General features: G+C 41.4%; 1 protein-coding gene across 7 annotated transcripts in view; it reads right to left on the bottom strand.

Annotated features, from left to right (window-relative positions):
• The window catches only part of PIEZO2 (piezo type mechanosensitive ion channel component 2), a 365,197-nt gene that overhangs the window by 296,062 nt on the left and 44,269 nt on the right, over positions 1 to 24,866 (bottom strand). For all 7 annotated transcript variants that reach the window (XM_084780682.1, XM_084780685.1, XM_084780683.1 and 4 more), the window contains exon 2: positions 786 to 881. In XM_084780682.1, coding sequence (XP_084636808.1) covers positions 786 to 881 — 96 coding nt within the window. The remainder of the gene's footprint in view (positions 1 to 785; positions 882 to 24,866) is intronic.

Genomic DNA, 24,866 nt, shown 5'->3' with positions numbered 1-24,866 from the left:
CTGAATTTCCTTTTCCTGCCATGGAAATACACAGCCGGTTCACTCACCTACAGCATTTGGCAAGGTCCTTATTTCTTGTAATGGCAACGGGCTACAAAAACAGTTTATCTCCCTCAGCTCAAGGGAGCTTCGTGTTTTTCATATTTGGGGAAGAACTTCGATTGAGTGAGATCCCAAGCCAGAATGTGCTACCTAATTAGACCCTCGGAAAACAGCCACTGTTCTTTTCTCTGCCTCACAGAGCAATGAAGAAGGAACCAAAGCTTCAGAGAAGCCAGTTTGGGATACTATCTGCAACACAGCTCTGCTTCTACTGTGTACTTAAGACATGTGCAAAGAAGTCTCAACTGATGTATGAGCAAGGGATGGAGAAGCCAGGCTCCCTGCCCAGTTCTCCCTCTAAAAGGCTTCAGTGGACAGATGTCATTCCACTCTTTTCAATGACCATATTCTTCCCAATAACATAATATTTAAATGCATATGCTAAATTTGTCATGCTGCATACCTCCTTTTAATGGAAGGTACTCTGAATTAGCTTTCATTAATCACAGAATTCCAGATTTTCTTTCTGCCCTACATAGTATGGAAGCCACATAGGGAGAATGGCTGTTATGTAGCAAAGACACTTGTATACCAAACAAATTGTTCTGCTCTACTTGACAGTGGTTACAGTACTGGACATCCATCCTTCCAGCCCAGAAATGTCCTCCCCACTAAATAAAGACAAACCCACAGGGTCCAGAGAACCCCATATAACTCTGCTGTGGACCCATAAGGTAGCTTACCTTGCATCGTTGCTTTGGTTGGTTCTGAGAACAGAGGGATGAGCAAGAGGTAGATAAGGTAGACGAAGGAGAGCCCATTGTACCGGAACGCACATGCTGTGGTTGGGAAGGGAGAAGAGAAGGAAACGTCATTAGTAACAACAGGCTAACACAACGGCAGCATGGGTGATGGGGTCAAAACTCACAGGGCTCCACTCTCTAGACCAGTGGTTCTCAACCTTCCTAATGCTGTGACCTTTTAATGCATTTCCTCATGTTGTGGTGACCCCCCACACATAAGATTATTTTCATTGCTACTTTGTAACTGTAATTTTGCCAATGTTGTGCATTGTAATATAAATAGCTAATATCTCTGATGGTGTAAGGTGACTCCTGTGAAAGGGTAATTCGACCTCCCAGAGTATTTACAATCCACAGGCTGAGAACCACCGATCTAAACATATAAGTCAATCTCAAAGCAATAAACGGCATTCTGTGTTCACCACTGTACTAAGCATGATGCAAAACAGAAAAATGAATAATACCTGGACCTTGCTCTTAAGAATCTAAGAATGAACTTAAAGTTAACAGAGCGACTCCATTAAGATTAATAAAGTAACTTGTTTTCATTAATTAATTTTTTGTTTATTTTACATGCCAATTGAAACCCCACTCCCTCCTCTCTTCTCAGTCCCGCCCTTCCACCCACTTCCCCCGTACCTACTCTGGATACCAACCCAACCACGCACATCAAGTCCCACCAGGACTAAGGGCCTTCTCTTTCACTGAGGCAAGACAAGGCAGCCCTGCTATGAAAATGGGATCCAGGAGGAGGCAACAGAGTCCAAGTCAGACATGGCCCCACTCCAATTGGTAGGGGACCTACTTGAGGACCAAGAGGCCCATCAACTTCATATGTATAGGGGGCCTAGAACCAATCCATGCATGTTCTTTGGTTGGTGGCTCAGTCTCCATGATCCCTTATAGCCCAGGCTAGTTGACTAGACTACATATGTCTTCTTATGGAGTCCTTGATCTCTCCTTCCCCTAACTCTTCCACAAAACTGCCTGAGTTCCGCCTGATGTTTGTATGCATCTGTTTCATGCTTGGATGAAGCCTCTCAGAGGAAAGTTATGCTAAGTTCCTGTCTGCAAGGATAGGAGAGTATCATTAATAATGCCAGGGGGTTGGGTCTCTCCCATGGGGTGTGTCTCAAGTTGGGCCAGTCATTGGTTGGCCATTCTTTCAATCTCTGTTCCATCTTTGCCCCTGTATATCTTGTAGGCAGGACAAATGTTGGGTCAAAGGTATTGTGGACATGTTGGTGTTGCCCTCCCTCCACTGGAGGTCCTGCCTGGCTACAGGATGTGGCCACTCCAGTCTCAGTATGCCCTGATGCAATAAAGAAACTTGTGAATAAGTACACAATATCAAAAGTATGCGAGAACAGAAAATGTTGGAGGAATGTAAGGATCGATATCAGCTCAGGACCCCCAAGATCAAGTACTCAGCACAAAGAAACTGCATTTGCAACATAGCTGAAGAGCAAGACAAAGACCTTGAAATAACCTTTATGAATATCCTTAAAAGGAAATGAATAAATCTCTTATAGAAATCTTTGAAACACAAACAAACAGTGGAAGGAAATGAATAAAACATCTCAAGGTCTGATCTGAACATGGAAATACTGATTAAAGAAACCCAAAACTGAGGGAAATCTGGAAATAAAAAATTTTGGAACTTGAACAGCTATTTCATAGGTCAGCTTCACCAACATAGTAAAAGAGATAGAAGAGAGAATCTCAGGCACTGAATACATGATAGAAGAAATGGACACTTCAGTGAAATAAAATGTTAAATTTAAAAATCTTTAAATCTAAAACAAACAAAAAACCCCACTTAAAACAAAACATCCAGGAAATATGGGACTGCTATGAAAAGTCAAAATCTAAAGATAATAGGAATAAAGACAAGAGAAGAAACCCAGATCAAAGTCTGAAAATATTTTCAAAAAAATCACAGAAGAAAATTCCCTTAACCTAAATAAGGAGATGCCTATCAAGGTATAAGAAAGATACCAAATACCAAATAGACTGAACTAGAAAAGAAAGTCCCCTCAGTACATAATAATCAAAACACTAAATGTACAAAACAAAGAAAATATTAAAAGCTACAAGGGAAGAAAGGCCAAGTAATATATAAAGGCACACCTACTAAAACACGACTTGAGTTCTCAATGGAAACTCTAGAAGCCAAAAGGGGCTAGACAGATGTGAAGCAGACTCTATAAGAGATAACAAATGTAAGTCAAGATTATTATACCCAGAAGAACATTCAATCATCATAGATGGAGAAAATAACATATTCCATAATAAAAACAAATTTAAGCAATATCTATCTACAGACCTAGTCCTACACAAGGCACTAGAAAGAAACTCCAATATAAAAAGGTTAACCACACAAAAGAAAACACAAACAATACATAACCCCAGGCCAGCAAATCAAAAATGGGGAACACACACACACATACACACACATACACACACACACACACACACACACACACACACCACAAAAATAAAATATCAGGAATCAACAAACATTGTTCACTGATAACTCTCAATATCAATAGTTTCAATTCCCCAATAAAAAGACACAGAATGAATGTCAACAGTATCTAACTGATATATCCAATCAACACACCTTAACATCAAGAATAGACATTGTCTCAAGAGTAAAAGGATGTAAAATGATGTTTCAAGAAAATGTACCTAAGAAGCAAGCTCGTGTAGCCATTTTAATATCTGACAAGTTAGACCAAATTAAAACTAATCACAAGAAAAAGGGAAGACCACTATGTAGAAAAATCCACCAAGAGGATACTGCAATTTTTAACATCTATGCAGAAAACACAAGGGGACCCAAGTTCATTAAAAAACAAAGAACAAAACAAAACAAAAAACCCAAAATACTAGCACAGTTTAAATCACATATTGACTTTCACACATTGACAGCAGGAGGCTTCAATACTTCACTCTTAACAACAAACAGGTCATTCAGACAAAAAGCTAAGAGAAATGCTAGTTATTAACTAAACGCACCAAGCCACATAAAGATCCAACAACGAAAGAGAATTACAGATTAATTTCCATTATGAACATAGATGCAAAAATAGTAAATAAAGTTTGCAAATGGAATCCAAAAACACATCATCCACCATGATCAAGTAAGCTTCATCCCACAGATGAGGGGACGGTTCAACATATGTAAATCAATATATGTAATCCACCATATAAATGAGCTGAGAGACAAAAATTACACAATCATTTCATTAGATGCTTTTGACAAAATCCAAAATTCCTTCATCGTAAAAGTCCTGGAGAGATTGGCTATACAAGGGTCATACCCCAACATAACAGAAGTAAGTTTAAAGCAAGCTCATAGCCAATATCAACTTAAATGGAGAGAAACTCAACGCAATTTCACTAAAATAAAAAACAAGACAAGGCTGCTCACTGTCTCCATACCGATATAATACAGTCCTTGAGATCCTAGGTAGAGCAAGAAGAAAACTTAAGGAGATCAAGGGGATACAATTTGTAAGGGAAGAAGTCAAAGTGTTTTTATTTGTGAATGATACGATCCTATACATAATTGATCCTAAAAAAATTACACTGGGAAATTCCTATAGCTAATAAACACTTTCAGAAAAATAGCTATATACAAAATTAACTTTACATAAATAAGTAGCTTCCATGTATACAAATGAAAAAATGGAATGCAAAATAGAAATCAGAAAAACAATACGCTTCACAATAACCCCTCCCCCCAAAATATAAAATATCCTGGGGTAACTCTAATGAAGCAAGTGAAAGATTTCTATGAACTTTAAGAAATTGAAAATTTGAATAAGATTCAGGAGATGGAAAGATCTCCCCGGCTCGTGGATCAGTAAGATTAATATAGTAAAAACGACCATCCTACCAAAAGCAATCTACAGATTCAAAAAAATCCTCATCAGAATTCCAACCAAAATCTTCTCAGATTTTGAAAGGATACTTTTCAGCTTTATAGGGAAGCACACATACACAAGAAAAATCACCACCACCAAAACAACAAAAACACACGATAGCTAGAACAACACTGAATACCATTGCCAACCTCAAATTATACTACAAAGGTAAAGTAATAAAAATGACGTGGTATTGGCACAAAACTAGACATGTAGATCAAGGGAATCTAATTGAAGACCAAGACATAAATCCACACACCTATATACACCTGATTATTGATAAAGAAATCTAGAAAGAAAAAGATAGCATTTTCAATGAATGATGCTAGTCAAACTGGATGGTTGCATGCAGAAGAATGCAAATAGATGCATACTTAATTGCTTTGCACAAAACTCAACTCCAAATAGACTAAAGACCTCAACATCAAACCAGATGCACTGAACCTGGCAGAAGAGAAAGTGGAGAATAGCCTTGAACTCATTGGCACATGGAAACACTTTCTGAACAGAATGCCCACCATTAGCAGGCACAAGGACCGACAGCTAATAAATTAGACCCCATGAAACTGAGAAGCTTCTGCATGGAAAGGACACTATCATTTGGACAAAATGGTGGCCTACAGGATAGGAAAAGAGTTTTTATCAACTCCGCCTCTGACTGAGGGCTAATATCAGAAATATATAGAGAACTAAAGAAAGCAGATATCAAGAAAACAAATAATTCAATTTTAAAATGGGTTACATATTTAAAATGGTGTACATATCTAAACAGAATTCTTGATAGAGGAAATTTAAGTGGCTAAGAAACACTTTAAGTGTTTAACATCCTTAGGCATCAGGGAAATAAAAATCAAACTACTCTGAGAATTAGTCTTATACCTGTCAGAAGGACTAAGAACAATAAAGCAAGCGGCAGCTCATGCTAACAAGAATGGGGAATATGGTTGAACAGTATCCATTGATGGTGGGAGTGAAAACTTATAAAGTCACTATGTAAATCAATGTGGTGGTTCCTCAGAAATATAGGGATCGATCTACCTCAAGGTCCAGCTGTATCACTCTTGGGCATATACCCAAAGGTCACTTCATCCTACCACAGAGATACTTGCTCAACCATGCTTATCACTGCTCTATTTATAATAGCTAAAAAATTGTAAACAACCTAGATGTTTCTCAACAGAGGATTGGATGAAAAAAAAAAGTGGTACATTTAAACAATGGGATATTACTCAGCTGTTAAAAAAAATGAAATCATGCAGTTTGCAGGTAAATATATAGAACTATTGTAAAAAATCTTGCATGAGTTAACCCAGACCCAGAAAGATAAATACAATCAGTGCCTTCCTCAGCCATAGTCAAAGAAGTCTCCTCCTGGAGCAGATGGGAACAAAAACAGAGACGCACAGCCGGACAATATGCAGAGAGTGAGAGACCCTGGAGCACTCATCCCTAAACAGGATTATCTCCATCAACATCCCTGCAGAAGAGGAAGCAGAAAGAGTGTAAGAGCCAGAGGGGATAGAGGATGCCAAGGGAGCAAAGCCCTCTAAATCAACCTGTTCAGTACACACAGAACTCACAGAGACTGAGGCAGCACAGGTCTGCACCAAGTGGGGTCCTAGAGCTGCAAGGGGAAGTGGACTCAGCCCTATACCTAACCCAGATGCTATCTCCAGCTGCTTACACTGGCAAATGAAAATTTAGTTTCCTCTGAGGGAGTCTCACTGGGAAAACAAACTATTCTAAAGGGTAGACCACAACAAACCAAGCAGCAGATGCCAGCAGAAAACAAACTCAACGGCATGTTTGGAGGATACCTGTCAAATTGATGCTGTTAATACCTAAAGAAACCAAACAAGTCCAAGAAATTAATCCTTAGATTAATAGAAGACAAGGAAAAGATCAGAACAGCAATGAAACAGACAAGAAAAGGAACAGAATATTTAATCTAAGTGTTAATTTTCTGCAAACATAACCAAAACAGATAAACCTTTAACCGAAAAAAAAAAATCAGAAAAGATTCAAAAGTAAAATCAGAAGTGACAGACACAGACAGTATCATTTATACCAAAGAAATAGTGAGCGTGACAGGCTACTGAGAACAATCTAGGGGAAGTAGAAAGTCCCTACACTCTCTCTCTCTCTCTCTCTCTCTCTCTCTCTCTCTCTCTCTCTCTCTCTCTCTCTCTCTCTCTCTCCCTCTCCCTCTCCCTCTCCCTCTCCCTCTCCCTCTCCCTCTCCCTCTCCCTCTCCCTCTCCCTCTCCCTCTCTCTCTCTCTCTCTCTCTCTCTCTCTCTCTCTCTCTCTCTCACACACACACACACACACACACACACACATACACACACACCATTGATACACTGTTCTACTTCTCTTCCTGTTTCTGTGATAAAACACTGACTCAGAACAACCTGAGGAGGGAAGGGTTCATTTCATCTTACGCTGTGAGTTACAGTCCTGTAGTGAGGGAAGTCAGGGCGGGATCCAAGACAGGAAGCCCAGAGCAGGATGGGATGGATTGCTATTACATTCAACTTCTGACCAAGGAACTCACTCTTGGCCAGGGAAGTACAGCAGAAACCATGAAGGAATGCTGCTCTCTAGATCTCACTCTCAGGCTTATGAGAAGTGAGAAAAAAAAGATTGCTTTTTTTTCATTAGGCCAGGACCATCTGCCTAGGGATGGTGACACCCAGAGTGGGCTAGGTCTGCTGGCATCAAGACAAATCTCCCACAAACATGCCCGTAAGCCAATCTGATGGAAGCAAATTTTCTTTCTTTTTTAATATATTTTATTAATTTATTCATATTACATCTCAATGGTTATCCCATCCCTTGTATCCTCCCAGTCTTCCCTACCATTTTCCCCTTACTCCCCTTCCCTATAACTGTGACTGAGGTGGACCTCCTCCCTCTGTATATGCTAATAGGGTATCAAGCCTCTTCTTGGTAGCCTACTATTCTCTTTCTGAGTGCCATCAGGCCTCCCTATCCAGGAGATGTGGTCAAATATGGGGCACTAGAGTTCGTGTGAAAGTCAGACCTCACTCTCCACTCAACTGTGGAGAATGTCCTGTCCATTGGCTAGATCTGGGTAGGGGTTTGAAGTTTACTACACATATTGTCTTTGGTTGGTGCCATAGTTTGAGCAGGACCCCTGGGCCCAGATCCGCCCATCATAATGTTCTTCTTGTAGGTTTCTAGGACCCTCTGGATCCTTCTATTTCCCCATTCTCCCATGCTTCTCTCACCTAGAGTCTCAATAGGATGTCCTCCCCTCTGTCCCACTTCCCTGGTAAGTGAAGACTTTCATGGGACATGCCCCTTGGGCTAGTGTCCAGATATAAGTGAGTATATACCATTTGACTCTTTTTGCTTCTGGGTTAACTCACTCATTGTGATCATTTCTAGTTCAATCCATTTGTCCACAACTTTCGGGAATTCTTTTTTTTTTTTTAATAGCTGAGTAGCATTGAAGCTTTCCACTCAGATGACTCTAGACTGTGCGTAGCTGATAATCAAGGTAGGTAGGATAATGGAGAGTTAGACAATCTGAACTGACTAAAATTGAAGAGAGAGACTGGGTGAGTAATAATACATCCTGCCCAAGAAGCCTATCTGTGGCTTTCCACTTCACATCTTTTGTTTACTATCTTTGTTAGGGTTTCTACTGCAGCAATAAAGCATCATGACCAAAAAGCAAGTTGGGGGGGGGGGAGGGCTTATACTTTCTTATCACAGTCCATCATTGAAGGAAGTCAGGACAAGAACTCAAGCAAGGCAGGCACCTGGAGGCAGGAACTGATGCAGAGGCCATGGAGGGGTGCTGCTTGCTGGTTTGCTTTTCCTGGTTTGCTCAGTCTGCTTTCTTATAGAACCTGGACTACTAGCCCAAGGATGCCACCACTGACACTGGGCTGGGCCCTCTCACATCAATCATGAATTAAGAAAATGCCCTATAGGCTTCCTATTACCCAATCTTATGGAGGCATTCTTAATTTCCCTCCTCTCAGCTGGTGCCATAGTTTGAGCGGGAACCCTGGGCCCAAATCTGCCTATCATAATTTTCTTCTTGTAGGTTTCTAGGATCCTCTGCATCCTTCAACTTTGCCATTCTCCCATGCTTCTCTCATCTAGAGTCCCAATAGGATGTCCTCCCCTCTGTCCATTCTCCACAGTTGAGTGGAGAGTGGGGTCTGACTTTCACACATACTCTTGTGCCTCATATTTGACCATGTCCCCTGAATGGGGAGACCTGGTGGCACTCAGAGGAAGGATAGCAGGCTACCAAGAAGAGACCTGATACCCTATATACAGGGGGAGGAAGTCCCCCTCAGTCACAGTCATAGGAAAGGGGAGTAAAGGGAAAATGGGAGGGAGGGAGGAATGGGAGGATGCAAGGGAAGGGATAACCATTGAGGTGTAATATGAATAAATTAATAAAATAAAATAAAAAAGTTCCCTCCTCTCAAAAGGCTTTGGCTTGTGTCAAGTTGATGTGAAACTACCCATCACAGTTACCATTATTTGCAATGCAGTCCAAAGAACTGAAAAAGAAAAGTAGGATGGCCCAGTTGAGTGAAGAAATGAGGCTTTAAAGCTGATTCTGGCAAGCCCTGCCATTTGGTGCATATGCCTGTTATGTGGTGTCTTAGCCTGTCCCCTTCAGTGCAGGCTTGCCTGGTGACACTCCCAAAGAACACAGTAAAAATCCTGGGATACCTCGTAGAGATGCAGATGGGTTTGGGTGTGACTTGGGCATCTCCTCGGCTGCTTGTCTCATGTTTACTCAGAAGGAAGCCAACTGCCCTATGTGGAGCTGCCTAGAGGGGGTCTCATGTCGTAAGGAGGCAATGCTTGCAGCAATAGCTGGCCTCTCTTACGATGTCCAGCTGTGGTTTGGAGGCACCGTCTGTCCTGGCTGCAGGCACTGAGACAGGCAACTCAGGGCAAATACTCCAAGTCCTCAATCCAAGAAAGGTGAAACTGGATTTGTTGTTTTAAGCCCACACTGCTAATGTCTATGCAGCAATATCCAACTGATGCCTAAACTCAAAAAGCAAAAACAAACAAAAGCAAAACTCCAAATTTGTTCACTTTTTTGTCTGAAATGAATACGTTTGAACATGACCATAGCCAAATTGTTAGATGTGCCTCTTCCCTCTGCGTGTGTGAACTGGCAACTCAGGGCGGCACAACGTGTCATATCTAAGCGAGTTACCTCCATCTAGGGTAAAATATGCCTTTGAACTTGGCAATCGGCACATTCAAGTTAGAAAAGCCTTAGAAGGTAAAGCCAGCTCCTTTATCAAGAGTGATGCGATGAGCCTCTGCTTGGGACCTAGACACAAGGCACATTTGTTAGCAGTAATGAGCTATCACACTGTGGCTGCACAGTGTTCCCCCGGCACCCTACCCGCTCAAGGGCCAGGCCAGTCAACTGTAGGCCTGTCCCTGCCTAAAGAATGTTACCATGGACAGAGCAATAAAAACACAGATCAAAGTGCTCAAAAGAAAGAAACAATCGTATCTGGGTAAGAATGCCACATGGTCTCCTGTCTCCCCAGCTGGTTCTTACTATCTAAAATGATAAGGAGATTTCTTTTTTAAAAGTTTACAACAGGTAACAGTAATTCCTCATTTTACAGGGAAGTTTTTGTCAGGCCTAGAGCACACATGATTTAAAAAGGAGCTAATGAGTGAAGAGACCTACCCTATGAACATCAATCCTCCCACTTGCACCAGAAACATTTTCAGCTTGCCTCATTAATAAATTTTATTTTCTAAAAATAAAAATTAGCCTTGGTTATAAAAAATTATATAAGTAGAAAACAAAATGATAGTTTTCACTTGGATAACTTTATCAGCACAGAAAGGAGAAAAGTCTTTTACAAATATGGAATTGTTTAGATGATCGCACAACATTTATTAAAAACACTCATGCTGCCATCTATGGATGGTAATTTCCCCATTACTAAAATGTCACCACCAAGAAGTCTTTGCATACTGTAAACCAGCCTTCAAAACAATCCTTTTAGGCTGTGCTGTTAAGGCTCTCAGAGCCAAATGCTTCCCTATCACCTTCTCTGCATCAAAGGCCAAATGACATCCTTTCAACGGCCTAGGAAGTGGGGTCTTATATGCTTAGAACCTGTATTTCCACCACATGTGTTCTAAATAGTCTTTATGCATCAGGGGACTTGCTTCCCTCAACAGCTGCCAAAGCAGCACAGCATCGGAAAAAGCAATGCCAGGGTCAAGTGACACAATGATTCCGTCAACTCGGCCTTTTGAAAGGATGTCCTCTCAAAATTGGGTTATTTAAAAAATTCTTAAGAAAAGGGAGAAACAGCTGCAAAGTATATACAATGAAACAGGAAACAAATTAAACAATCGTAGATTCTTTTCCCCAAGGAAGCCAAACTATCAAAGAAATGAGAGACAGGAAAGGAGCAGTTATGTCACCTGATTCATTGTCTATTTGTGTGGAAATCTTTCCCCCGTTATGTGTCCGGTTCAAACTGCAAGTGTCTCAGAGCGTGATGCTCTGAAAAGGTCCGGGCCAGGGTGCTCTCCTCTCCCTCTATCCCCCTCCCTCCACCGCCATTTCAGGTTAGCCCCAGTGCTTCCTCAGGTTACGAAAGATGACCACTTCTTCAAACAAAAGCTAGCCCAGCCTTTCTCATCACATTCATCAGGACTGAGTCACATGCTCACCACTTATTCTTGTCATTTGTTGGCTACAATAGATTCTGTATGGCACCCCAAAATGTTTAGAAATGTGACACAAAAGATTAACAGAAAAATGTTCAGCGAGGTGCTTGTTCTCTCACTTGGGCATTTTGCCTAGATTATCTTTATATCTGAATCCGGGGTTAGATCAAGGCTGATGGTGTCATAACAAGGACAAAACACTGAATCAATCAGCCATGCATTCAAAAATAGACACACTGTAGTGTACATAAAGTTCATTAAAGAAATCTGTTTAACAAATGAAATCTTAAGGGAAAGCCCGAAGGAGAAACTCGGTCTATTGGAGACCAATGTCAGCGGCCTCACTGTATGAGAAAGCCATGGCCACTGAGCAGACTACTAAAAACAGTTAAGATAATCAATATAAAGAAAGGTGAGGTGAATAAAAGAAGTATTTGATTTGAATGTTTTACTTTTTAAAAACAGTTTGAGATGCTTTCAGAAACACAGAAGGTGGAAAACAGAATAGATTAAACCATTTGACTGTGGTCAGGCAGAAGTTTAAAAAATTCACTGCCTCTTGTTTGCTTGGTTTTTTTTTTCACACTTAAAACTTTTTTCTTTTATAATGCATTTGTTCATTTGTTTTTCTTCTATTGGGGGATTAGCAAACCTCACTTTTAAATGGATATAAAAAGGTAGGGTTTTACTTTCTACTTCATGTGTGCATTTGTGTTAAAAACTTCTGAACTTATCATGATTAACTGAATTTGCATAAATGTTTAGGAAAGAATAACTGTTTTTTAATTCTTTAAAATATTTTAAATCATGAACTTCTGTAGGTGTGTACTCGCAATTTTTAAAAATCTGAATCTCAGGTCCTTATGTTGAAGTTCAAATATGTCTATGGTGCATAATTGTCTGACTTAAGAGAATCAGACAATTGATTGGCCCTTGTGATTAAAGCTGAACAAATAACACATATTCTCAAATGCACTTTATCAACTATGTGAAAAATGTATTTGAGATTAGAGTATGGGTTTAGTCTGTACAAAGCCCTGAATTTGATCCCTAGCATGAAAAAGGGGAAAAATGGAGGAAAGGAAAAAAAAAAGGCCAGTAGAAAGAAGGGAGGGTTTATTTTACAATAAAAACCCTGTACTGAAACCCCCAGCTTCTGGGTCTACCTAGATCAAACCTGTTCTCATGTCTCCAGGATAGGGAATTAGTGAGAGACCAAGCTGAAGGAAGGTCCAACCTGGACTCACTTATCCTCTTCTTACCTTGGCGATTTTTCCTGTTGAGAACGTGAGTCAGTGTTCCTAGACTGCGAGAGTGTAGACTAATGTCTGCTGGGTTCACCCACTGACACAGACTTCACTAGTCATCTTAAGGTACATTTTATTTTCTGCTCAGTCCTCACTCCCATAGAATTCAACAGTTCCCAAAACACCCCACATGCCTCCCTAACTACATGGAGAACTTATTTTGCTTTTCACATTGAGTTTTAATACCCTGGCTATAATATCCCTATCCTGGTGATATGAGAACAACTCCAGGAGCTGCCAGTTTCAGGGCAGGTTTTTTTTTCTTCTGATCTGTAGAGTGTGTTCCAGGCCCCTTCCTTCCTTTGCTCCATAGAAGCACTTTACATTAACGCAGTCTCATTTGTGGAACTTGCTTTTGTTGACTGTGCCTTTGGGATCCTACGGAAGAGACAAACAGTCACTGCCTACGCCAGTGTCTTCAAGTGTTTTCCCTACAACTTCAGGCAGTAATATCCTACTTTCCAATCCGGAATATCCATTTTGAGTTGGCTTTCATGTACAGTCAGAACAAGGGACCATGCTCCAATGGTCTGTGTGGTGGGCAGTTCCCCAGCACCACCTCTGACTGGAGGAGTAGAAATGCTCATCACCATGAGGTGTGGGTCAAGTCACCACACTGTACTCCAGAAAGTGCACAAATGTTATATCCCAATACAGAAAATAATGATTTAAAGCAGTGGTTCTCAAACTTCCTAAGGCTGAGACCCTCTAACACAGTTCCTCATGTGGTAATCCCCAACCATAAAATTGTTTTGTTTCTACTCCATAACTGTGATTTTGCTACTGTTATGAATCATGATGTAAGTATTTTTGGAGACAGAGGTTTGCTAAAGGGGTTGAGACCTGTTGCTTTAAAACCTATGCTATTCCCCTTATGGAAAAAAAAAAATGGAAGCAAGCCTATGTAAATGTTTTTAGATTTACTTTGATTTCTATTCATGTGCACGAGTATATGTTTGTGTGCATGTATGCAACATCAGTGGGGTGCTTAAGTAAGGCAGAAGAGGGTATCAGATCCCTTAAAGCGGGGTCTGTGAACCCCCCCAACATGGATGGGGAGACTGAGCTTATAATCTAGAAGAACAGTGAGCGCTCTCAGTCATCTCTCCAGCCCCCAACAAGTAAGTTTACCTTTACAATGTTGAAATTTGTTTCCTAAGTTTTTTTTTAAAACTAAATCAGTCTTTATTAACTCCATCTTATTGTTGGTTACTCTTCTGTAATTCCCCCCCCCCTCAAAAAAAAACTTGTACTTTTGTCTTGACATATGTATTACTCCAAACTCACTCGAATGTGATTTTTTTTTACATTAGTGGTTTATTGCAAAATCCAGGGGTGGGGAATGGTCACCCAGGGAGGTGGCCTGAAGGCCCTGGTAATATGGCAAAGGCCTTCTGCTTCTGCAAAATATCTTCATGTCACATTCTGTTTCAAACTTCAACTTGAAAAATTCAAAGAAAGTCTGTTTTGGAACTTGTATACCCCAACCTACTTTAGCCTAACAGATTAAATGACTGAATTCTATAGTTTTATATGCAAAAGAGCTGAATATTTATAATCTCACGCGAATTAGCTTAAAACAATGTAGAACTTGCCTTCTGCACCATTAAACAGTAGGAAATAAGAGCCATTTTCACTTTTAGAAATGAGAGATCCATCTCAATCCTATTTGATCCCTCATGCTCAGATGGATGCCTGGCACACGTTCATCTCTGAGCACGCGTGAGTGCTGTGGAGGACAGCGCTGGCAGAGGCCAGGCAGGTCCCCGCCCCCTGCTCATTCTATATGCAGAGATTTCAGTAGCAGGACTCATGTAAGCTCCCCCCCCTCCGCCAGAGTTTGAGGAGGCTTTTGCTACAGACTTTAGAATATCCTATACTGTTCTTGATAGCACTCCTCTGTGGTCTGATGGGTACATTATAAAGGGGAAAAAATCCACCCTGCTATCTGTGATGTCATATTGCTTCCATTTTTAGTATATGGCACTACCCAACCTTGTATTTTCTTTAAGGACCCAGATGGCTGCAAACTGTCAGAGTTGCTGTCCCACCTTGCTGTTTACTGCAGTGCATGGCCTGCTTCTTCTTTGGGAAACCCTCGGTCTTGACATAAAAGCACCCATCACTTCCAACTCTTTGTGCTGTTCACTCCCTTTATGTGTGAACTCAGCCGTCATCCCCATCAGCTCTGGTACCAAAGAGAAACCATCTCCGACCTGCGTGAAGCCCTTGCTACCAAAAACAGCACTTCGAATGACATGTTTTAGCTAAGGTTTCCAGTGCTTCGATGACAAAAAGCACATTGGGGAGAAAGGGTTTATTCAGCTTGCACTTCCATGTCACTGTTCATGATCAAAGGAAGTCAGGACAGGAACAGGATCCTGGAGGCAGGAGCAGATGTAGAGGCCATGGAGGGATGCTGACTACTGGCTTGGTTGCCAAGGCTCAGCTTGCTTTCTTATAGAACCCAGGACCACCAGCCCAGGGATGGCACCACCCACAACAGCCCTCCCCCATTGATCACTAATTGAGAAAATGCCTTACAGCTGGACCTCATGGCGGCGTTTCCTCAACTGAGGCTTCTTCCTCCCTGATGACTACCTTGTGTCCAGTTGACACACTACGCTAGCCAGAACATGACAATTAACCAGACAAATGCCTCAAAAATCAGCTCCTTACAGTGAGCAATCGATGGAGACTTTAGCTTATTCATTCAACATCATCCCTTGTCTTTATGTGGCTGAGTTTCCTTTCAATATACACCACATTCTCCTACGGTAAAATGCTAAGATAGTTTAAATATTTCAGTGGAATACTTCATTAAGAGAAACTGAGAATGGATTGCAATTACATTTTTGGCCCAGCATAGGTTTGCATCAATTCCTGGTCAAGAAATCAGGGGTTTTTTGTTTGTTTTGTTTTGTTTTGTTATCCCCTAACTAACAATGTGTAGGTCTCATGCTTCCAGACACAGATAATGTTTTCTGCTTCTTGGCCCATTTTTATGCCTTCTATTTTACCAAAGGATGCATCATGTTTCAGAACGTTCCCTGAAAGGTTGCTTTGGTGTCAAGAGTTTTCTGCCAAAAAAGCAGGTACCACCCACAAGCCATTATGAGACCCAGCTAGATGGGTTCTGTCAAATTACATAGAGGTTGGGTTACCCCTACAATACCTAGCCTAGGTTACCTGGTAATCTTTCTGCAGCGAACCCTGCAGGGGCAAATAACCCTGCAACTCTAGGACTATCACCTATAAAATCCAATTAATAATATATGCCCCCTCTGGTTCCAGCAACTCCATTAGTAAATTCTTCCCCAGACATACAAATCACTAGGCTTTTAGCCACTTTGGAACAGGGGTTATTTCCTGTTTATTACTCTATTTCCAGTTTCTATTCTAGTCCCTGAACACAGTAAGCATTCAGTAAATATTTACTAAAGTTTAAATAAATTCTTGACTCTATTTTTTTTCCCCTTTCTTTCTTTGCCTGGACAATCCTCTGCCTAATAATATGTCACAAACTCACAAAAGCTCAAATGTTTGTCTCTTGAAGAAAGCCCTCAGAACCTCGATAAAATGTTTTTCTGAGTTTTTTTTCTTAAGACTCCATGTCTTCCTTCATGGAGATGATGCAGCATGGATCACCATTTAATGGATCTCAGTGCAACAGTCACAGAGGATGGTTGTTGCCATGGAAAGGAACATGGAAACACATCCACGCAGCAATGCTGAAATAAAATAGACTGCAAAGTTGTATATCATGTGGCAGGCCTATGACGTAGTTCCTATGAATATTCTCCCATTTAAAGGAAATGAAGTCTCAGAAATGATATTTAATTCACTCAGTATCAAGGCAAAAGTACAGTTAATCCCAGTCACACTGACTCCATAGTCCCTGCTTGGCCTTCTGCTCCTCTGCCACTTTCTCTGTAAGAACACATCTGTGCTTACTAATCTTGGCTGCCAGCTTGGCACACCTGTGAAGGAACATCAGTTCGGGAACTGTAGCCATCGGATTGGTCTGTGGCCCTTTCTTCCAGGCATATGGGCTGTAGCATCTGCAGGCAGTTATGGCAGGGCCATGTCAAAAACGGCAGCTGAATGTAAAGCTGGAAGCAAGCCAGGAAGCAGCTTTCCTCTGAGGTTTCCACCTTAAACTCCAGGTTGGAGTGAGTTCCTCCCTTGGCTTCCTTTAATAATGGACTCTGAACTGGAAGATGAACTCATCCCTGCCCAGTTTGCTTTGGGTCCTGGTGTTTATCATATAAACAGAAAGCAAACTCAGACCACATCAGACACCATCTACATTAACATAGTCAGACTATCAACACAGGGGGATTAAAGGATAGGGACTTCCCAGGGACCGATGAGCCAGACTCAGGCTTCAGGCTTGGGTGCCTGGAGATAGACTGCCCTGTATGCAGGAAGCGAGGGAATGGTAAAGTCTGAGTGCCAAGCTGTTGCTTTCCAAAGTGAGAGTGGACACACCCTCCTTCAGGACCTCCAGCTTAATTTTAGAGAAAAATCTTTCAAAACTAAACGGTTTTAATACACTGCATCCAAATACATTGTCAGTGAAAAATCAAATGGAGAAGAGCACTTAAGCTTTCTTCTGTAAGGGGAAGGACACTGTCAATAGAACAAAATGGCAGCCTGTAGACTGGGGAGAAAGAAAAAACTTCACCAACCCTCCATCTGACAAAGCGCTAATGTCCAAAATGTATAAAGAACTCAAGAAATTAAACACCACTAAACTAAATAACCCAATTAAAAATGGGGTACAGAGCTAAACAGAGAGTTCTCAACAGAGGAATATTGAGTGGATGAGAAACACATAAAGAAATGCTCAATGTCCTTAGTCATCAGGGAAATGCAAATCCAAACGACTCTGAGATTCCATCTTACACTTATCCGAATGGCTAAGATCAAAAATTCAAGTGACAGCACATGTTGGCTAGGTTGTGGAAAAAGGGGAACACTCTTCCATCACTGGTGGGAGTGCAAATTTGTACAACCACTTTGGAAATCAATCTGGCGCTTTTTCAGACAATTGGAAATAGTGCTACCTCGAGACCCAGTTATACCACTCCTGGGCATTTATCCAAAAGATGCTCCACCATACAACAAGGATATTTGCTCAACTATGTTCGGACCAGCATCATTCATAATAGCCAGAATCTGGAAATAACCTAGATATCATTCAACCAAAGAATGGATAAAGAAACTGTGGTACGTTTACACAATGGAATACCACTCAGCTATTAAAAACAAGGAAATCTTGAAATTTGCAGGCAAATGGGTGGGACTAGAAATGATCATCCTGAGTGAGGTAACTCAGACCCAGAAAGATGTGCATGGTATATATATTAGCCCAATATAGATGTCTTCTGAGAGACTCCACCCATGGGGGATCAGGACAGATGCTGGGACTCTCTGCTGAACACTAGGTAAGAGTAGCATGGAAGAATTGGTGTATGGAAGGACCCAGATGGTTCAGGAGCCCCACAAAGAAACCATCAAGGTCGGCAGATCTGGACCCAGGGACCATACGCAAACTGTTACACCAACCAAAGACAATACATGCAGTAAACCTAGACCCTCTGTTCAGGTGTAGCCGATGGACAGCTCATTCTCCACAGTGGAGAGAGCAGGGACTGCCTCTAACATGAACTCTCGTGCCCCATATTTGATTACTTCCCCTTCATGGAGAGGCCAGGAGGCACTGAGAGGAAGGGGAAGCAGGCTATCTGGATGAGACCTGATAGAGTGTGGTCATACAGTGGGGGAGGAGGTCAGAGGTCTAGGGGAGGGGAAGAGGGTGGAAGAGGGAGGGAGGGTGTGAATGGGAAGATACAAGGGAGGGGATAACAATCAGAATTTAATCTGAATAAATTATAATAAATTTAAAAAAATATTTTACATGAACAACAGCAAAGGGAAGGAAATATGTATTGTGAATTCTAAGCCTTTTCTACTTCAATCGACGCCATTTTGAGGTTGTTTCACTTTGTTTTCGTTTGGTTAGCCCTTCCAGGAGAGAAATGAAACCTACAAAGCAAACATTTTTCCTTTTATTCTCAGAAAACTAAAGGGTTGCTTTTCCCTTCCTTATGTTTTTCTTCAAGGTACCATCTGGAACACATTAATTTTGTTGTAGATTGCCTGGAATCACGGGCTTGGGGAGGGCTTGAGAAAAGACTTTTAGGTGAGCCTCTAAGTATATTTCTAAAGAAACTGAAGTGATCAGAGTTGGCTTTCTTTTCATTTTTAAGTTGTAATTTCAGGTAATCTGCAATAAAAATTAACATGTTCCAGAAGACAGATGGAAAACATAGCAAGGCATATTAAAGCTGGAGGCTGTAGGAATGGCCAACACGCTTGATTACAATCTGCACCACAGTGACAACCAGGTGGCACTGTCAGACACTCCGAGAATGGATGCGACTTTGCTCTATGGAACTTACAGGGCCTGTTCAGCTCTCACACCACACATAGCTTAGGCTCCCTCCCAATGCATGCTGATCTTGCCTCCTCAAACCTTATCAATAGCTGCTCTAGAGACTGTCTTCTGGCTAAGCTAACTGTAGGGGCCTCAGAGGCAAACACTTCCAGGTAATGCAACATCCATGGTTTAACTTTATTTTGTGAACAACTTCACAAAGACCTTTTTTTTTTTTTCAAGATGGACGTATGTTTCATTATCACCTCACAGCTAGGACCAAAAGTGTATCTGTTTGATTGTTTGCCTAGATCAATTCTTCAGGTACAATGAGTGATCCCAATAAATCCAGGTCATGCAGAAATGCTCTGATAACAGCGTCTGTGGCTTCAGCAGTGCAACAGGGTGAGAAGAGGCCTGATCTAAACATGAAGCTTGTAAGAGGAGCAGACCTGGGAACACTGACACAGCCATCCTGGAGGCCACGGGGACCTCAGCAGTCACCCACAGAAATCCAACTGAAGTCCTGTGAAGCAGGGACTGAGCTCCTTACTCCTGAACAGAAAGAGGAAACAGAAGATGGGAGAGGTCACAGGACCACAAAAGAGCTAGAACTGGGACAGCCATCCATTACTCAAAGCCCAAGCTCCTTTCTCTTTAAATGGACATACATTCATTTACAAATTAATGGGGTTTGGTGTGTTATTACAACTCCTGTCCCCTAATGCTCCAAAACTTTCACTCTGCCCTTGCTTTAAATGCATGACTGGGTTCCCTAGAACATTCTTCTATTCCCTTCAAACGTGTTGGACAAAACCTGGAAGCAAGCCAAGCCCATTGGTTGGCCCCAGTCCTTCCAGACACTGCCCCTGCTGTGGGAGAGAGGTGGTCTTCAAACTCACAACTGTTTTGTTGTGTCTTTTTTACTGCTGGTTGACAGTAAGCTAGGAACAGCTTTCCCGTCATGATAAATGATGGATTTCCTGTCTACCGCCGTGCCACCCTGAATGTGCCCAATCTCATCTGATAAATGATGGATTTCCTACTCATTTCCCCCTGGGTGTCTTCCTCCTCATTTGTGACTACAGATTCTTAGGCACTGTGCTCCTGGCACACAAAACGCCTTACTTTGCAAAGGAAGGAGCAATGTGAAAGGGAGACGTGTATTTCCCGGAACAACACAAAGCCCTAATGATTCATTCAGTAATCTGAGTGGCCGTACTGTACAGGACAGGGGCTATAAATTAGTTCTTTTTGCATCTTCAGCATTGAATACAACATCATGGCAATAGAGTCTTGAGTCAAGATATATGCTGAATGGGCATGACTTATAAAAATGATATTTATGATATTATATGCAGATCCTTAAAAACTACCAATATAGTAGTAATGGAAAATAATGAAATTATTGGTGTCATAAAATTACATTAATATTAGATTGGCTTTTCAAATACTATCTGTCTATTCTAATACGAAAATCCTAACCACTGAAATCCTAACCAAAGGTTGATGAGATTAAGTAGAAAAATACATAGGAAAAATTGTTGGTATTAATTTCTAGTAAGTATTCTGAAGAAAATGATAGCTGTAAAAAAAAACACTATTATGTCATGACAGAGGATCCTGGTTTCACCAGGCAATATTTTTTATAAAAAAGTAATGTATGTATTTTATGTGTATGGGTCTTTGTATGCATATACTTAAGTCTGTGTACAATACATGTACCTCATGCCTGCAGAGGCCAGAAAAACTCATTGGATCCCTTGGAACTGGAGCTACAGATGGTTGAGTTATTCTCCGACTCACAAATTTTCTTACAATTAAGAGGAAAAATCCAAGTAAATAATCTAGGGTTTAATGCAAAGAGGTAGAAAAGCTTTAAAATATCACATTTAAGTGAGATGGTTTTAAAATACAATTTTCATTAGGCAATTTTAAATTTTTTATGTGTTTTAACTAAATATGAGCGGCTAATCCCATAAATAGCATGATAGGAAACCAACCAAAAACCCACCTCCAGGGTCTGGATGTTTATATGCCCTACTCCAAATTTCACGCATTGGCTCACAACCTTCAAAGTGATGATGCTCTTACCTGGAGTTATTGGGTGGGGGTGATTAGGCTACAAGGATGCTGCCCTCCTAGATGGGATTAGTGCACTTTCTGAAGCATTCTGGAGGGCTCACCATGTGAACATGTCATCTGTGAACTGAGAAATAGGACCTCACTAAACAACATGCTGGGGCTTTGACCTTAGAATTTCAAAAGGTTTGTGAAGGGGAGGGGGGAAGTCTATTGTTTATAAGATACTTGTCTATGAAATTTGATTATAACAGCCACAAGAGACTACAGCATAACCTTCAATGTCACACGGAGCCCAAGCAGCATTGGAGCTTAGGTATGCAGCACAGAGGCATCTACTGTGTCTGCAGGGGACACTAATGCACCTTGCCATCTCTGTCCCCTGTGCCCCAGGGCTTCGCTTATCTACTCTAAATAAATTTCTCTGACTCCTGATGACAACCACATTTTCTTACTGGAAATAATTAAGATTACAATGTGTTTCACAAAGGGGGCTCCTAGGATGTTGAGAAGACCAGCTTGATGCTCTGGCACTCTCTATAAACATAAATAAATCTATTCCCCGGGTTGGTGGTGTGCCTCCAACATCCCCCAACCTTACCATACTCCCCTTCCTAACCCCGTTCTTTTCACAGATTTTTGTCAAGAACAGACCAAATTCTATAGCAGGGTTTCACCTGCACTGCTGTCTACCTAGGCAAAGGTGTCACCTTTCTCCTCAGGAAGCCCTTCCTACATCTTAATCAATATATAGCAATCATGACACTCTCAGGATCTTTCCTGTTGCTTTCTCTTCCAGTTCTTTCTCTCCATCACGATTCTCCCCCCCCCCCAACACCTCCTCCCACTCTAGGCAGCAGCTCAGCCACCTGTTTAAGTCACTTCTGCCTCTCCCCCTGCTCTTCCTATATGGGGAGCTATTCCTGGTGTTTCCTGTTTGAATCAGTCCACTCTCCTGCTGGAAGTCACCCCCAGGACACCAGATGCACAGGGATGCCTGGGCTCCCCAAGGATTTGGAAAGAATTCTAGCCAATTCCAAAACTCGGCCCAGGTTTCTTTTCTTCTACTAACTATAAGCTCCTGAAGACAAAAAAAAAAAGTTCACTTCACTCCTGTTTGCCCACAGTTGGAGAGAAAAACTCGACATGAATGCAAGGAAATAGAACGCCAAATTCCAGAAAGTATAAGGAACACCTCCCACTTTGATGCTCTTCTAAAAATAGTGTTTCTGAGAATCTAGGTGAAGTGAAGCACACAACACACCTCCTCAAGAGAAAACTCCCCGTGGCTTTCCATTATCCCTAGATTTCTGAATCAGCCAATACATCACCTCAGCAATGCACGCTAAGAAGACCCTAAAGGAGGGACGCACTCTGATTGAGTTTGCTGCTTAGTTGTACTGTGCTCTGAATGCCTTATCCTTCGATCCCTAACACAATCAATGGATCCATTGGTTTGTTTACCAATTATAATATTTCTTAGCTATAAAGAAAGGAGGCAGTCACAGCCTTGTAAAACACAGGTGGCGCACTCCCACTGAATGACGGAAAAGAGGGGACCATGTTGACTAGGCAGAGAATTAGAAGAAGCTAAAAGGAACAGCAGAAGTGCAGGCTAACAGTGGGTAGCTAATAATTGCCCCTAACGGTCTTAGAGACTAATTCCTATTACTTTGTCATGAACCTCGAGGAGTATAGTTCTACGATGCCTCAGATGATATCATAGTGGACAACTACCGCTATTGTCTCTCCGAGTACAACTCATTGTCATTTGTGTCTAACCTAGAATGCTTAGCAAAATAACAGAGAAGACAGTTACCTAATAAGGCTTGAAATCACATTGGATTGAGCTAAAAGTGGAGAATGCAAGGTACAGTCAGACATTTTCAATAGAAAAGACATGATTGAACTAAAGAAATTATTCGCTTCCACAGATGAGAATCCAAGTGGTGATGGCTGCCCTTGCTAAGTTAAATTGCTGAGCTCCCCACCCCCACCCCCGCCATGTTACCAAGATGCCTTCCTGACCCAGGACACAGGAGAGTGAGAAAAAGATAGCATGTAATAATTTGACTTCCAGATTTTTTAAGTTAAGTGGTTTAATTTTTTTTACATTTATTCATTCAGTGTGTGTGTATGTGTGTGTGTGTGTGTGTGTGTGTGTGTTGTGTTGTGTGCACATATGAGCACAAGCCAGCACTCATATGAAAGTCAGAGGACAAATGGAAAGAGTTGGGTTTTTCTCCTTCTATCATGTGGGTGGGTCCCAGGGTTCAAACTCGAGGTATCAGGATTGGCAGCAAGCTCCTTTGCCTGTTGAGCCATCTCATTGGCCCCTGCATGGAACTGAGTTACAGGATAGTGAGAGTCCTCCACCATGAACAGGCATATCTGTGCACTCACTGTGTGCACTGCAGCTACAGCACATGGATCACTGAGCGACAGCACATGGATGCAAAAGGATGGAGAGTGCCTGTCCTCGAGTGTGCCTCCACACAAGGAACTCCCCAGCGCTCTCAGGGTGTAAAGTGATATGTAAACAGCCCACACCCAGATCTGTTCAGTTCCCTCCAGTCCCCCCCCCAAGTCTATGTACTTGAACTCTGATTAAACACCAAGGCCATCTGGAGTCTCACTGGCTGTATTAGCCACACTTGAGGGAAGACCCCTGCCCAGTAGTAGATGACCGGCACAAAACGAAATCAATGGTATTTTTATACACTTTTTGTTCATGTTGCTTTGTTTGGGCATTTTTTGTTTTACTTTTTTTTTCTTGTATATTATGGTTTCCAATTTTGTATTTTCATGAGTTTGAGGTTTTTGTTGTTGTTTGCTTGTGTGTATGTGTGTGTGTGTGTGTGTGTGTGTGTGTGTGTGTGTGTGTGTGTGTTCCTTATGTTTTAGGGTTTTTAAAATTCTGGTTTCTTTGGTGTGTGTGTGTGTGTGTGTGTGTGTGTGTGTGTGTGTGTGTGTATGTGTGTTCCTTATGTTTTAGAGTTTTTTAAATTCTGGTTTCTTTGGTGTGTGTGTGTGTGTGTGTGTGTGTGTGTGTGTGTTCTTTATGTTTTAGGGTTTTTAAAATTCTGGTTTCTTTGGTGTGTGTGTGTGTGTGTGTGTGTGTGTGTGTGTGTGTTCCTTATGTTTTAGGGTTTTTAAAATTCTGGTTTCTTTGGTGTGTGTGTGTGTGTGTGTGTGTGTGTGTGTGTGTGCATGTGTGTTCCTTATGTTTTAGGGTTTTTAAAATTCTGGTTTCTTTGGTGTGTGTGTGTGTGTGTGTGTGTGTGTGTGTGTGTGTGTGTTCCTTATGTTTTAGGGTTTTTAAATTCTGGTTTCTTTGGGGTGTTTGTTTTATAAAGAGAGCGGAAGGGGGTGGAGCTGCATGGGTGAGGAGGCGAGAAGAATCACGGAGGAGTTGGGAAAGGGGAAACCATGATCAGATTATATTATATGAACAGAGATATTTTTTTAATTAAACAAAATTAAGATTAGCAGTCCAGTGAGAAGATGCAACTGATCTTATGAGTGATATTCTCTCAAGGGACAA

This window comes from Acomys minous, assembly GCF_964271855.1.
Source record: "Acomys minous genome assembly, chromosome: 4".
NCBI classification, from domain to species: Eukaryota; Metazoa; Chordata; class Mammalia; order Rodentia; family Muridae; genus Acomys; species Acomys minous.
The sequence above is the reverse complement of the archived record's forward strand: the minus strand, read 5'-3'. Positions and strand labels throughout refer to the sequence as shown.